Consider the following 14,008-nt stretch of genomic DNA (forward strand, 5'->3'; position numbering starts at 1 on the left):
ATAGTTGTAGGCGTACATACAAGTACAAGCACAAGATGGCCCTCTGTCCCTGGTTCCCCTTGCATAGATGTATGTAATACGAATATGGACATGTAGATGTGGATGTAGAGGATGTAAGGTATAGTTTTGATAGTTTTGCCAAAAATAGTTGGATAATGCAATTCATTTTAGTGGGAGCCACTTAATAAAATTAAAGCAAAGGTGTAATACAGGTTAGAGAGCAATGGGCAATGGGCAGTGGGCAGTGGGCAATGGATACGGTTTATTAATATAAAATAAAAAAGAGTATTAAAAGTATAATGCAATTGATCAGACAGCTTTCTCTTGACTAGACAAATAACGCGTACAAGCCAATGGCACCTGGTTAAATGATCTTGCTCCTATCCATTGACACTTTCTTCTTTACTTCTTACTTCTACACACACACACACAAATATACATCCTTGTTGAAAGTGTAGAGAGAGTAGAGTGAGCAATATAAAAGACCGATCGAGTGTGTCACCAGGCACAGACGCATCTTTGTAATGGTAAAGAGATATGAGAATAGATTCGGTCATTGCTTTTAAACTTCTGTAATCTTAATCTGCAATCCCCCGCTTTAAATTTTATCGAATTTATTTTTTTTATTTTATTCTCACCCTTCTCTTTCAATCCTCCTCTCATCCCCTCTTCTCTCTTTCTTTCTTTCTTTCTCCTTTGCTTCACATCACCCTTGCTTCCATTACATTCTTTTTGTTCATTACATTTATACTCTACTACAAGAAATATAAAAAAAGAATTACAATAGCCTCCTCCATCATCTCTTTCTCATACACACCACTCCTCAAACAACACAACACACCACTCCTCTCCTCACACCAACCATGCCTTTCCTCAAGGTCTGTCAGGCCCTCTATGACTATGACGCCAACACAGAGGAGGAGTTGACTATCAAGGAAAACGATATCCTTTACATCCTCGAGGACGACGATCCCGAATGGTGGAAAGCTAAACTCAAGACCGTCGACCCTAACGAGTTGCTCGTCGGCCTTGTCCCAAGCAACTATATCGAACTTGTAAGTCATTCTTTTTCTACTTCATTGTCTCTTTCATCATTCACATACTGATTTCAACAATTCCATTCAATTCAATTCAATTCAATTCCATTCAATTCAATTCAATTCAATTCAATTCAATTCAATTCAATTCAATTCATTTCAATTCAATTCAATTCAGTTCAATTCAATTCAATTCAGTTCAATTCAATTCAATTCAGTTCAATTCAATTCAATTCAGTTCAATTCAATTCAATTCAGTTCAATTACTAATGTTCAATTTAATGGATTCCCCTCCTCCATAACAATAGCTTCCTGCTGCTGGAACCGTAGTCGGTCTTTACAAATATGAAGCAACGACAGAAGAAGAGCTCACTTTCGAGGAGGGCGATGCGCTCACATTGTACGAGCAGGATGACCCAGACTGGTTCCTCGTTGGCAATGGCACCCATGTCGGCTTTGTACCTGGAAATTATGTTGAGGTAATCAAATCCATTGGACTACGCTTATTTTTTTGAGGAAAGCAAAAGTAGAAAGAGTGATATACATTCTATCTTTTATCTGTGAACTTCATTAACATTGTTTTTTATATCTATTAATAAAGCTTTCTGCGGGTCAGGACGAACATACACAGGCACAAGAGGCAGCAGAACAGCATCAGGATGATTATGCAGAGGAGCAATACCAAGAGGAAGATCAAGATCAGGCCGTTCCACAATTCAATGCCACTACCTCATCACCAACAGTAGCAACAGCAGCAGCAATGCCAGCAGAAAGAGACGATCCCAACTTTTGGATGGTCAATGTAAGGGATCACATACATCCCTGCATTTCCTATTGTTACTTTATCATTTCTGCATACTCTATTTCTTTTTCATTCGAGGCTAAATACTGATTCTGATTTTTTTTTTTTTTACTTTTCATTATTATTATTATTATTATTATTATTATTATTTCTACTCTCTATATGTTTGCCCTGAAATATGCAGGAGCTCGACAGCAAAAAGAAGAAAAAGAAGGGTAGACTTGGTGTCAGCAGCTCAACCATCTTTTTCTTGAGCGAGGGTGACAAAGTAAGGCAATACGGCTGTGGCGTAGACACAAACTAATTGCTATGCTCCAGCCTTCTTTTTTTTTTTTTTTTTTTTTTTGTATTTTTTAAACGTGTTCGTGTTGTATGGATCATCCCATCACTGACGCCGCTTTGTTTCGTTTCAATCATCGCCCACCTTAGTCTCCTGTGCGCCAATGGTCGATCAAAGATGTTGACAAAGTCCGACAAGAGAAGAAACATGTCTACTTGGACCTTGGTGGCTCAACCCCAGCTTCATTCGACTTTCAGGCTGCATCCAAGCAGGAGGCTGAGGCTATTTTCAACAAGATCCAAGAATCCAAACAAAAGTCTCGCATCTCTTACCCCACATCATCCACTACCTCAACCGCCTCTGTCCGTGACTCTGTCACCTCCACTTCCACCTATCAGACCGCACAAGGATCACCCAATATTTCATCCGCAACCTCATATCACCATCCAGAACCTGTACAAGAAGAGCCCGCATACGAAGAGGAACAACAATATGTTGAACCAGAACCTGTTTGCGAAGGCCGTTGGGCCATTGCCATGTATGACTTCCAGGCCGAGGCAGAGGAGGAGATCAACATGCGTGAAAACGACGAACTATGGGTCACAGACTATGTCAGTAGTGACGAATGGTGGAAGGTTCAAATTGGCGATCAAGTTGGTATCGTCCCAGCATCCTATGTCAGAGTATGTGTCCTCGGCTAACTTTATTGGTCAACATTTATATGTTTCTTTTTCCTTTATTATTGCTACGGTCGTTCGTCATGTATGGTTATTTATCGACATTCTTTTTTTTTTTTTTTTTTTTTTTTTTTTATCTTGTATGCTTACAGTTTGCAGATGAACCCACACCGGAGGAATACCAGGAAGAAGTTGCCGTTCAGGCACAGCCAGAGGAACCTGAGCAACCTGTCTCACATGCAATCCCTGCTCGTAAGTACCTTTCAAACTGTCTGTTGACCCATTTGTATGTCCACATTGGGTACATATCTTGACTTCTAATAATGCCTCTTATATATATGCTTATTCGACTCTAGCTCCGCCACTACCTCCTGTAGCTGCAGTACCTATTCCAAAAGTAGTACAACCTGCCAAGAAAGAAATTGTCGCTACCACTCCTGCTCCTGCGCCTGCTCCTGCTCCTGCTTCTGAGCCCATCAACAGTAAGCCTGCGCTTTGAGAACCAATTTTGCCTCACTGTTATTGTCCATTGGATCAAACGAATAACCTTGGTATTTTTTCCTATTTGATAGAACCCAAAAATACCAGAATGTGGACAGATCGTTCAGGAAAGTACAAGGTAGAGGCAGAATACCTGGGTTTCCAAGATGGCAAGATCAGCTTGCACAAGCTCAATGGTGTCAAGATTGCTGTTCCTGTGCGTGAAATGTCTCAGGAAGATATTGCATATGTCGAAAAGGTGACTGGTATGAAGGTTTCAGAGTCGGGCTTTGACTGGTATGATTTCTTCATCAAATCCGGCGTTGCAACCGAGGATGCCCTTCGCTACTCTACCATCTTTCGCACTGAACGAATGGATTCTAGTATTTTACCTGAGCTCAGCAGAGATGTTCTCAAGGGATTGAATGTCAAGGAGGGTGATATCATCCGTATCCGTAAGGCAATCGGTGGTAGTACAGGCTCAGGACCAACTTCTCCCGACACTGCCAGTGCACCCAAGGTAAAGAAATCTGTCAGTTTCGCATCAGCTCCTGGAGCAACTGACACGCTGAATGATCGCGAGATGGCCATGAAGTTGCAGGCAGATGAAGTCTCAAATGCTCGCACCTCAGGCGCCTCTTTGGCCGAGCAACGTAGGCAGCAGGAATTAGCTGATGAGAAGTTTGCTCGTGAGTTGCAGGAGCGCGAAAACGCTACCAACCGGACGCCCCAAAACCCTCAGACGCCTGTGTTTGGCAAGAAGAAGGATGAGCCTCAACGCAAGAGTAAGTGATGTGGATCAATCTAAATGTGCTAAATGCCATAAATATGCTATCTTTTTTTTTTTTTTTTTTTTTTTTTGCAATCCCGAGACTAATATTCTTTTTTTTCCCCCAACTTTTTCCCTAGACACTCGTCCCAAAGCAACAACTTCAGCATCAAAGACCATTGATGCATCCGAATTTACAAAAATTGGAAGCGCTCTCAGCAGCAGCTCAAAATCCACATCCAGGAGCAGACCTGCAAACTCCAATGCCACCGGAAGCACTTCTGCAGCAGACTTGGCATTTGATGATGATGCCTGGGAGGTTCGAGATCCCAAGAAGATCCCCTTCGACTACGACAACTGGAAGGTTCAGAATCGTGATAACGAGGATGAATGGATCGAGAAGTTTGCTTCTTCTACAGCGCCCAAGGTTGTGGAAGAGGAGCCCGAAAAGACCGGCTCACCCAAACCCAAGGAAGCCAAGGATGAGACTGCGTCCCCTGCAGGACGTCCAAGGCCTGGCGCACCTGGAAGGACAGACAGCAACAATTCTCTGGGCTCCCTTGGTCTGGCCCCACCAATCACACCATCATCTCCAGCACCTCCTTCACCATCAGCTGCACCTAAGCCTTCATCGCCTGCTTCCGGATCGTTGGAAGCCATTGCCTTGGCTCAGAAAGCAGAAAAGGAAGAAGCAGAGAGAGTCAGGGAGCAGATGCAAAAGATTAAAGAGAAGCAAGCTGCGGATAATGTGAAGAGAGAGCTGGAGCAAGTGAAACAGCAACAGCAAATGCTTCAACAGGCTCTTGTCCAGCAGGCAAACCAAAATCAACAGCTTGTTCAAACCATTCGCCGCATGGCTCCTCCTCCTCCAGTGTCTTCTGGAAGGCTCCCTGCCCCGTTGGTGCCTGTTAACCCTACAGGGCCACCTCGTTTTATTCCAACCAACCCTACTGGACAACAAGTCACTCCTCAGCCCACTTTTAGCACTGCCTCCATTGGTCTTCCTTCTATGCAACAACAGATGATGACGGGCGTAAATCCTCAGATGACTGGTGTGGCCAGCCAACTCACGGGCAAAGCCAGCTGGGTCAATGCTAGTAAGTTGTGGTTTAATCATATAAAAATGATTTAATACATGTCGGACCAAATTATTGTAGACGTTTATATTTAGAAAAGTATTTTTTTATTAATCAATTTTTTTTTCCCCCCTCCCTTGCACCATATTCACAGCGCCCGCAAACCCTTTTGGTATCGGGGCTATCACTATCAACCCTACTGGAATCCCAAGAGCCCCACAAGCTATTGTACCAGCTAGATCGGCACCTCCAGTCCCAGCACCGTTCATTAACCGCAGCATGAGTCAGGCTCCTCCACCACCCCCACCACCAATGCAGACTAGCATGGCAACTGGCTTTAATAATAACAACTTGAACACGATCAATAGCATGCGGACGGGAATCAATAGTAACATGACAGGCATGAACAACAACATGGGCGGCCTTAATAACAACATGACGGGTATGAACAGCCTTAACAGCAATATGACTGGCATGAATAACAATAGCCTGTCGCCTTTGAACCGTACGCCACAGCCAATGCAGTCAGCATCGTTCCAGACCCCAGCCATCACAGGCATGAGTCAGAGTAGCAATGCGCCAAGCCTGAACACTTTGAGTGCTATGAGCAACATGAATAGCATGAACAACATGAACAACATGAACAACATGAATAATATGAACAACATGAGCAACATGAACAACATGAACAACATGAACAACAACAATAGCTCTCAATTCCAATCACCCATGTTGACCGGCATGAATAATAATATGACGGGCATGAACAACAACATGACTGGCATGAACAACAATATGACGGGGATGGGTAACATGAATAATATGAACAATATGAACAGCAATAACCTTGGTGGTTTGAACAACAATATGACAGGGATGAACAGCTTCAACAAGTCACCATCGCTGTCCAACTCTTTTGCTTCTTCACCCTTGGGCCAATCACGGATCCTTCAGAATTCTACTTCATCCGTATCGAGCTTCGGAGGTGGGAACAGTTTTGGCGGTCTGGGAAATAACAACAACAGCAATCTAGGCGGTCTGGGTGGGATGAACAGTTTAGGCAGCATGAACAGCATGAACTCTCCAAACACAAGTAATAGTAGCAGTCTCACGCCGATCCAGCCTCAAGCTACTGGCCATCTTCCAATGGCTTCCTCATACATGCGTCCACCAACGTCATCAGGTCTCGTTGGCATGAATAACCAGATGACGGGTATGGGTGGTATGGGAGGAGGCATGGGAAGCGGCCTTGGCGGTGGATTGAACAGCAGCATGGGAGGCATCATGAACAGCAACATGACCGGGATGGGAGGTCTGAACAACAACATGGCTGGTATGGGAAGCATGAATAGTAACATGACCGGCATGAGCGGGATGGGTGGTATGGGCGGAGGTATGGGCGGAGGCATGAACAACATGGGAGGTGTGAACAGTATGAACAACATGAACAACATGGGTGGAGGTATGGGAGGTATGGGAGGTATGGGAGGTATGGGAGGCATGGGAGGCATGGGAGGTGTTACACCTCAGATGACGGGTATGGGTAATAACATGGGAGGTATGAACACAGGAATGGGAGGAGGCATGGGAGGCATGGGAGGCATGAACCCTCAGATGACAGGAATGAATAATATGAATATGAACAACATGAACAATAACAACAACAATGGACAATTCCAAAAGAACTGGTAATGAATGAGACGCACACAATTTTGGACATCAAGAAGACACTATAAAAAAAAACTATCACTTTTAGTCAAGTAAAAATTATAAATATATCTATTTAGAAGTTTTTAAATGAATTTGATTGTGCTAATTGTGTGAATGTAATCTATATATTTATGAATTTGGAATTTAATTTGGGAAATGCCTAAATGATTATGCTTAATGCTTAATGCTTTTGCTCCTAAAATGTTTAAATGGCCTGTGCACCAGTTTGTGATTGATCCTTGGGATTTTTCAAGGCTCTGGCCTTGGCGTTGGCTCTAGCACGATCCAGACTAGCCTGAGGTACTGGAGGGATTTCACCCTTGTCTTGAACAGGTGTGAGGAAAGATGCCTGAGGGCGGTATGAGTGCATGACTGATAATGACTTTGTGAAGACACTCTTGGGCAGGACCTTCATCAACCCACGGATGACGCTATTGTACCAGCGCTACACAGATACAAATACAAATGCGAATAAAAATGCAAATACACGATGACAAAAAAAAAAAAAAAAAAAAAAAAAAAAATTGAAAATCAATATGTATAATCATTGGGGTCATTTCAAAGTACAAGTTCAAAGATGATGTTGTTGTTGTGGATGTACGAATGTGGGGGGGGGGGGTGGTAAAGAAGTTTTTAATTATTCTTACCTGGCCAATGACAAGAGCGAGACGATGGCTGGTGTCATAAGCATTCTTGGCCAGGGGATACCGTTCATCCTGGTAATGCTTGAAGGCATTGGAGATTTCCTCGGTCGTTGGGTGTTCCGGTAATTCGTAAATACAATTTGCAAGAGTCACTGCATCCTGCATTGCACTCACAGCGCCTATTGGAAAAGGATAAAACATTTAAAGGAATTAATAAAAAGTGAATACATATACAGGATCTTTTTGTTTTGAGACTTGCTTGTTCTTTGTTCGTTGTTCTTACCAAGACCAGCGGATGGGAACAACTAACGGATGCAGATGCAGATCGATCATAAAGAGAGAGCGGACATTTAAAAAAGAAAAAAAGAATGTTATTGTGAGCTTCGTAGGAATGCCATTCGCCCAACCTTAGAACTTGCTTTTTCTTTGTAGCAATTGAGCAGCTCCTGATGCGATCTCTTTCTCTGCTTCTTTTGTTTTCATTTGGGCGTAAAAGGTAAAAGGTAAAAGGTAGAGGAGAAATCCTTTTATCCATTCCCTTCCCTTCCTTCTTTCTTCTTCTTCTTCTTCTTCTTCTTCTTCTTCTTCTTCTTCTTCTTCTTCTTCTTCTTCACTTCTAGACCTTCGCAGACCTTCCATGTCATGATTGTAATTATCTTTTTTTTTTTTTTACCTTGTGACATGCTATGTTATTCCACATGGCAGAAAAAACAAAACGAATTCTTTGGTTAAAATCCTTTGTTGCTCTCAAAAAAACTTTTTTTTTTTTTTTTTTTTTTTTTTTTGGTAATATTTTTTCCCACATGTTTATATACTGCAAATACATTTACATATCGAAATGTATCTTAAAATAAAAACTTGTTTTCGTTTCTTACCATCTCCAATGAGGACCATCCGTCCTCCATACCAGGTGTCGAACAATTTCTCCTCCAACATGACTTTGGAAATATATTCCTTCGGTGTGTTCTCAAACAAGTCGCCCAAGGTCAAATTATTCCGAGGAACAGGGAAATCTTTCACGGCTTTGCACATCATCTCTGCTGCCTCTGGACCCCATTCTGTGTTCTGGAACGATTCACTTCCCTTGGAGGATTCTCCATCCAGATGTTCCAAGACCATCCAGCAGATCGTATTGAACTTGGTGGTGAAAGTGACCCACTATTTTATATATATATAAATGGAAGTTAGAAACAGTTCAGTTCGAACACCGCGCGCCGATATGATATATATGCAACAAATTAAAAAAAGTAAATTAATTAATTCTTATCTTCATGCGATTTGAAAGAAAAAATAATTGTATATACGAGTCGACTTACAGAATAAGGCTTGCCTTCTCCAATCGTCGTTTCAAACCAAGTATGATTATCCTTCAAATGAGGAAACTTCTCAGGGTCCAAGGGCTTGGTCTGTCCGACGAGACAGGTCGTATTGAAGGGCAATTCGGCCTGATCACTCTTCGGTAACCGATCCTGAGCCAGCAATTGTTTATAAAGATTTTGCCGAACACTTGAATAAGCACCGTCTGCACCCACGACAATCTCGGCTTGATAGGTCGAATTATCGGAACATGAAATGATGACGCCCTCACGATCCTGTTTACAAGAAAGGATCTTTTTGGAATAATGGATCTTGTGAAGCGGAACCAGCTTCATCAAGATGTCCACTAAAATAGGACGAGCGATAATATGAGGAAGATAACCTCCACTTTATAGAAATATATATATATATCGTGTTAGAATAATAAAATAAAAAAATAAAAAAAAAGAACAATAGTAAGGACATCTTTCTTTGTTTTTTCTTTTTCTTTTTCTTTTTTTTTTTTTTTTTTTTTCATTCCTCGTTTAAAGAAAAGGTCTTTGTGCATTACATTTTCTCTACCGGGCTATAAACCAGTGTCCGGGTAGCTTCCCGGTTTTCATTGTATCCAGTCGAGAATGCAAAGTGTTTAGCATTGGCCATGATTTCATCCAAGATACCCAGCTGTTCAAACAGGTACATCACATTGGGACCAAAACTGAGAGCGGATCCAAGAGGGATGACCTTGGCAGCTCGCTCCAAGACCTGGTATTCAATCCCGGCCTTTTCCATCAATGCTGCAAACACAATGCCGCCAATTCCAGCGCCCACAATGATCACTCGGGCCTTTGTGGGCGTTGGGTTGATACAGGCTTGGAATTCTGTGCAGGGCGCCATTGGATGATTATTTTGATGTGGATGATATGGATGATGTGGATGAGATATTAAAATTCCTGTGGTGATGAAAGTGGAGGATAAGGAGATAGAGAGATGATGAGATAAAAGGGAGAGTACGAGGGCGAGGGGGCGAGGGGAGTACGAGGAGGAAGAGGGATAGAAAAGGAAGAAAAAGATGAAAAAGAAGGAATAATCGATTAATTTCATTAACGTGTGTAAACCTTTTTTTTTTTTTTTTTTTTTTTTCTTTTTCATGCGTGACCATTAATTGACATGAGACAAAGTGAAAAATGAAGATCCCTCTCTCTGCTCTCGAAAACCTAAATCAACTTTCAATGTCCTCTTTGCTTCTCGTCTTCTCGTCTTCTTGTCGCCCTTGGAACTACATCCGCTGCTGATCCCTCACAATCCTCTTCTTCTTGGGACTAATGCCCTTTCTCAATAGAAGGAAGTGTGGGAACCACATAGTTTTGTTTCAAAGCGTGGAAGCGAAAAATAAAAAAATAACATCAGGACTCATTTCATTTGCTACCTTTTTTTTCTTTTTTTCTTTTATTCGTTCGCAAGCGTCTTCTGGATAGCTTACAGAAATATCACCAATTGAGCAATGGAAACGTTTTCCTTGTTGGCCATGTCAATGATACCCTTTGATTATCCGTAAACACTAGTCATCTGTGAACACATAATGGCTGTTGTTGTCTGTCGCTTATAGCTAGACTTTTAGAATACTGTGAATTTATCTGCGCTAGAATACTTCCGGTATTTTCAGTTCGGTTGGCGTTGGTTTTTTCGCCTTCTCAAGTCTTGCTTCCTGGAAGGTCGAACACTGTACTATACTACCGACAGCCCCATATTGCTCCATCAGCTTTCTATTCATTTCACTCAAGCCAGAAACACCTTGAATCCTTGTATTGCCAGCATAAAACCCTGTTTGCTTCGTACTCCACTTCAAGCGGATGTTATACTGGCCATCCTCCTCTTTGATGATCTGCCACATTCGAACAGAGCCAGCCCCACATCCCGTCACTAGGAAGCAACCTTTTTCAGTAACATTCCATGAAAGAGTAAGGACAACTCCTCCTATGAATGGGATAACAGCTAGGCAATTGGATGACTCTGCATCCCACAGTCGTACAGTTTTGTCCTCGCTGGTAGAGGCAATATACTGGCCATCACAAGAATAAGATATGGCTCTTATAGGTACACTGTGTTCTTCAAGCGCATGCAATACGATCCCTAATTCAGTATCCACCACACTAATTGTCCCTTCTGTACTTCCAACAACCATCTGTCGACTGGATGGTGAAAATGCAATCGCTTCCAGAGTCTCCTCGAAATATATTTCGAAATAGAGCTCTCCTGTATCTGCAGACCGTAGCTGCACCTTATCGTTGTCCTGGATGAATGCTATCTTTTGGCTGTCAGGCGAATAAATACAAAATTTCTGACCAAGCAATGTATCCATCAAATACAAACCCTCTAACTCATACAGTAGATCTCCTGAATGTGTCGTCCAGACCCTGAGCCTCTTGGCCTCACCATATAAAGCAATTTGGTGACCATTAGGTGAAAATAAAATTTGCTTCACCCCATTGCCATTTCCTTGTAAAGCACGGATGAGTTGCCCTGTTTGTGTGTTCCATACACTCACATCTCCATTAGAGTGGCCGCAGGCAATTTGATGGTCAATGGGTGAAAAATCTAAGCGCTCGATACTGCCTTCCCAATTTGATGGCTTCAAAGTATGAACAACTTTGCCTGATTGAGTATCCCAAAGGTGAATGCATGAATCACTGCCACAATAGGCAAGCTGTCCATCAGGTGAATACTTGATGTCCCCTGTGAACTGTTGTAAAGTATGAATACATTGCCCTGTTCGACTATCCCACACACGAACTGTCTTGTCCATGCTGCATGATGTGATGTGTTGCCCATTCGGTGAAAACTTTACTCGAAAGACTGAATGCGTATGCCCATATGAGCCATGGCTAGACTGTTGTGATTGTGTGTCCCACAGACGTATCGTTCCATCTTTGCTGAAAGAAGCAATCTGGTGGCTGTTGGGTGAATATGCTACACATTGTATACGGTCAGTGTGGCCATATAATGTGCTGATCAACTGTCCGGATCGAGCATCCCAAAGTTGCACTGTACGGTCGAGACAACAAATGACTATCTGCTCACCATTTGGTGAATAGCTTAAGTCATAGGCAAAAGTAGGATTGCCTATAATAGTATGGATGACCTTCCTTGTCTGCATGTTCCACTGATATGCCTCAAATAAGGTAAACGAAGTGACGAATTTCCCACAAGGAGAGTATTGAACACCTCCGGCAGGCCTCTTATGCTCCAAAGCCCACTTCTTCTGGCCAGATCGAGCATCCCATACCTCCAGTGAGCAAGACTCATCACCACGAATGATGATTTATTGACTGTCAGGCGAATATATGATTTGTTTAGCGTTAGATTCAATGCCCTGGAGCACCTTTATCAGTTCCCCTGATGCCGCATCCCAAAGTAGTACCGCCTCGTAATTGTCTCCACTTGCAATCTGCTTTCCATCAGGTGAGTACACCACGCTTGCCACCCCATAAGTATGTCCCTTTAATGTGTATTGGAGTATGCCGGACCTGGCATCCCACACATGCACCGACCTGTCACTGCTACTTGAAGCGAGATGGTCACCACTTGGTGAGTACACTACAGCATTAACAGTGCCTGTATGGCCCTCCAAGCTATGGACCAATGTTCCTGATGTTGCATCGAACACTTCAACCATATTGCCACGTCCAACAGCAATGTGTCGGCTGTCTGGAGAGTAACTGAAATTGGTACCGGTCAAAGTCAAGCATCTCTCCCATGTCAATGTATCATAAATGCTGACATAGCTCCCCTTGGTATTCTGACTGTAGGCAATTACAGTTAATGTCTTGCCATCAGGTGAATATGATCCCTTGCGTACTGGTCCCTCCTCGCGAAGGAATGGCCATTCTCCAAACTGTACTCCTGACATCTTGGCTCCATTGAAGTCTGCATTCTGAAACCAACATCCATGAAGGTTAGCCTTCCTTAAATCTGCTCCTTGTAGTTGAGTATCATCAAACATCCCATGACTAAGGTCGGCTCCTGGAACCTGAATGCCTCGTAAGTCTGCTTCGGTGAATGATGTCCTTGCCCGAACCAAGATTGTCATTGCATTAGCTGCTGCTGTCCGCCACTTGCTATCGCTCTTCGAGAGTTCTATATACTCATACAGCTGCTGCTTGAACTTTGCTTCCAGTTGGATATGGTCCACAAGGAACTGAAGAATAGATGGCTCGTTTACAAAGCTTCTCCACACTAAGGGGGACCCTTCATCAGGGTCTATCAAATCATTATTTTTCTCAACTATATTGTTCTCTTCCACCTCAAAACTGTATACAGAACTGGTACTCCCTCTTCGACGCCAAGTCGGTACTGCTAGTGCTTCTCTATCACTCGCAATTACATTCATCTCTTTCTGTGGCTCAAACATCGCTCGTACCACGCAGTACTCCAAGATAGACCGATGCACAAACCGATACTGGCTACCTGTACGGCTCATAGGTGATGCTTCTCGAAGGAGGTATCTCTCACTCTCTCTGCTAAAGTACTCCTCTTTCCATGTACCTTTGTCTCTCGATGGAGAATAGTCCACCACTGGATTGCCATCTTGATGTTTGTAGATTGCCACTGCTAGCTCTGTCAAGTATCTGATCCCATTCTGTGCAAACCCTTCATCACATAATGTCCGGAACATCTTCTTATCCCCCGATACTATTATCTCGTTTAGTCGCTTCTTGCCTCGTTCGAGCCACAACTCTACAAACTTGTCATACAGTGTGACGCGCTTGATCTGTGTTTTGGAAGCATCTTGGTGCGGGTCAACCATCCGCGGCAATACTTCCAGTGAGAGTGACAGTATGAATGGGTTCTTCACAAGCTCCCTTAGGCTAGGAATCATTTTGAGCGCGCGTTGGTAGTCATCCACACTCCACATTAGGTCCATGGCACCGACATACTGCTTGATGTACTCATCGATCTGCGCCTCAGAGAATGGTACAATCACAGCTCCTTGAAACAATCCAGCGTCTGCTTGGTGATTGCGATCCATAGGCTGGAACCGATCTCGATAGTCTTTTCCTAGGTACTCACTGCGGCAGCTGATCACCATCTGACACATCCATTCGCCTGGCTGGTTGAGGTGGTTGGTGACATTCAGGTTACTGGCCTGCATGGTCTCATCGTACCCATCACAGATCAAGATGAATGACCGAGTCAGCTTCAGTTCCTTGACCTGCGCCTCTGTAAAGCCGTATATC

General features: G+C 43.1%; 2 protein-coding genes across 2 annotated transcripts; one reads left to right on the top strand and one right to left on the bottom strand.

The window, feature by feature from the left end:
* Positions 1–650: 650 nt before the first annotated feature.
* On the top strand, positions 651–6,882 carry BCR41DRAFT_362159 (hypothetical protein). The gene is made up of 10 exons (XM_022025680.1): positions 651–1,055; positions 1,346–1,516; positions 1,639–1,839; positions 2,024–2,107; positions 2,269–2,802; positions 2,949–3,048; positions 3,153–3,278; positions 3,369–4,061; positions 4,186–5,142; positions 5,276–6,882. The coding sequence occupies exons 1-10, from the start codon at positions 864–866 to the stop codon at positions 6,811–6,813; spliced, it is 4,596 nt and encodes a 1,531-aa protein (XP_021876859.1). The 5' UTR covers positions 651–863; the 3' UTR covers positions 6,814–6,882.
* Positions 6,883–6,926: 44 nt separating this feature from the next.
* BCR41DRAFT_362160 (hypothetical protein) lies at positions 6,927–9,845 on the bottom strand. Its single transcript, XM_022025681.1, has 7 exons — positions 9,343–9,845; positions 8,792–9,179; positions 8,351–8,633; positions 8,149–8,159; positions 7,759–7,780; positions 7,479–7,654; positions 6,927–7,276 (listed from the first exon to the last, which is right to left on the bottom strand). The coding sequence occupies exons 1-7, from the start codon at positions 9,666–9,668 to the stop codon at positions 7,037–7,039; spliced, it is 1,446 nt and encodes a 481-aa protein (XP_021876860.1). The 5' UTR covers positions 9,669–9,845; the 3' UTR covers positions 6,927–7,036.
* Between the last annotated feature and the right edge of the window lie 4,163 nt (positions 9,846–14,008).

Source organism: Lobosporangium transversale (genome assembly GCF_002105155.1).
Source record: "Lobosporangium transversale strain NRRL 3116 chromosome Unknown BCR41scaffold_53, whole genome shotgun sequence".
NCBI lineage: Eukaryota > Fungi > Mortierellomycota > Mortierellomycetes > Mortierellales > Mortierellaceae > Lobosporangium > Lobosporangium transversale.

What these genes read in the sequence shown, in the direction of transcription:
- BCR41DRAFT_362159 (XM_022025680.1), top strand. Translation starts at nt 864, where the DNA reads ATGCCTTTCCTCAAGGTCTGTCAGGCCCTCTATGACTATGACGCCAAC. An exon ending in CAAGCAACTATATCGAACTT is followed by an intron (nt 1,056 to 1,345) that starts GTAAGTCATTCT and finishes CCATAACAATAG; the next exon opens with CTTCCTGCTGCTGGAACCGT. An exon ending in CCAACTTTTGGATGGTCAAT is followed by an intron (nt 1,840 to 2,023) that starts GTAAGGGATCAC and finishes TGAAATATGCAG; the next exon opens with GAGCTCGACAGCAAAAAGAA.
- BCR41DRAFT_362160 (XM_022025681.1), bottom strand. Translation starts at nt 9,668, where the DNA reads ATGGCGCCCTGCACAGAATTCCAAGCCTGTATCAACCCAACGCCCACA. An exon ending in GAGAAGGCAAGCCTTATTCT is followed by an intron (nt 8,634 to 8,791) that starts GTAAGTCGACTC and finishes TATATAAAATAG; the next exon opens with TGGGTCACTTTCACCACCAA. An exon ending in GTTCCCATCCGCTGGTCTTG is followed by an intron (nt 7,655 to 7,758) that starts GTAAGAACAACG and finishes CTTTTCCAATAG; the next exon opens with GCGCTGTGAGTGCAATGCAG.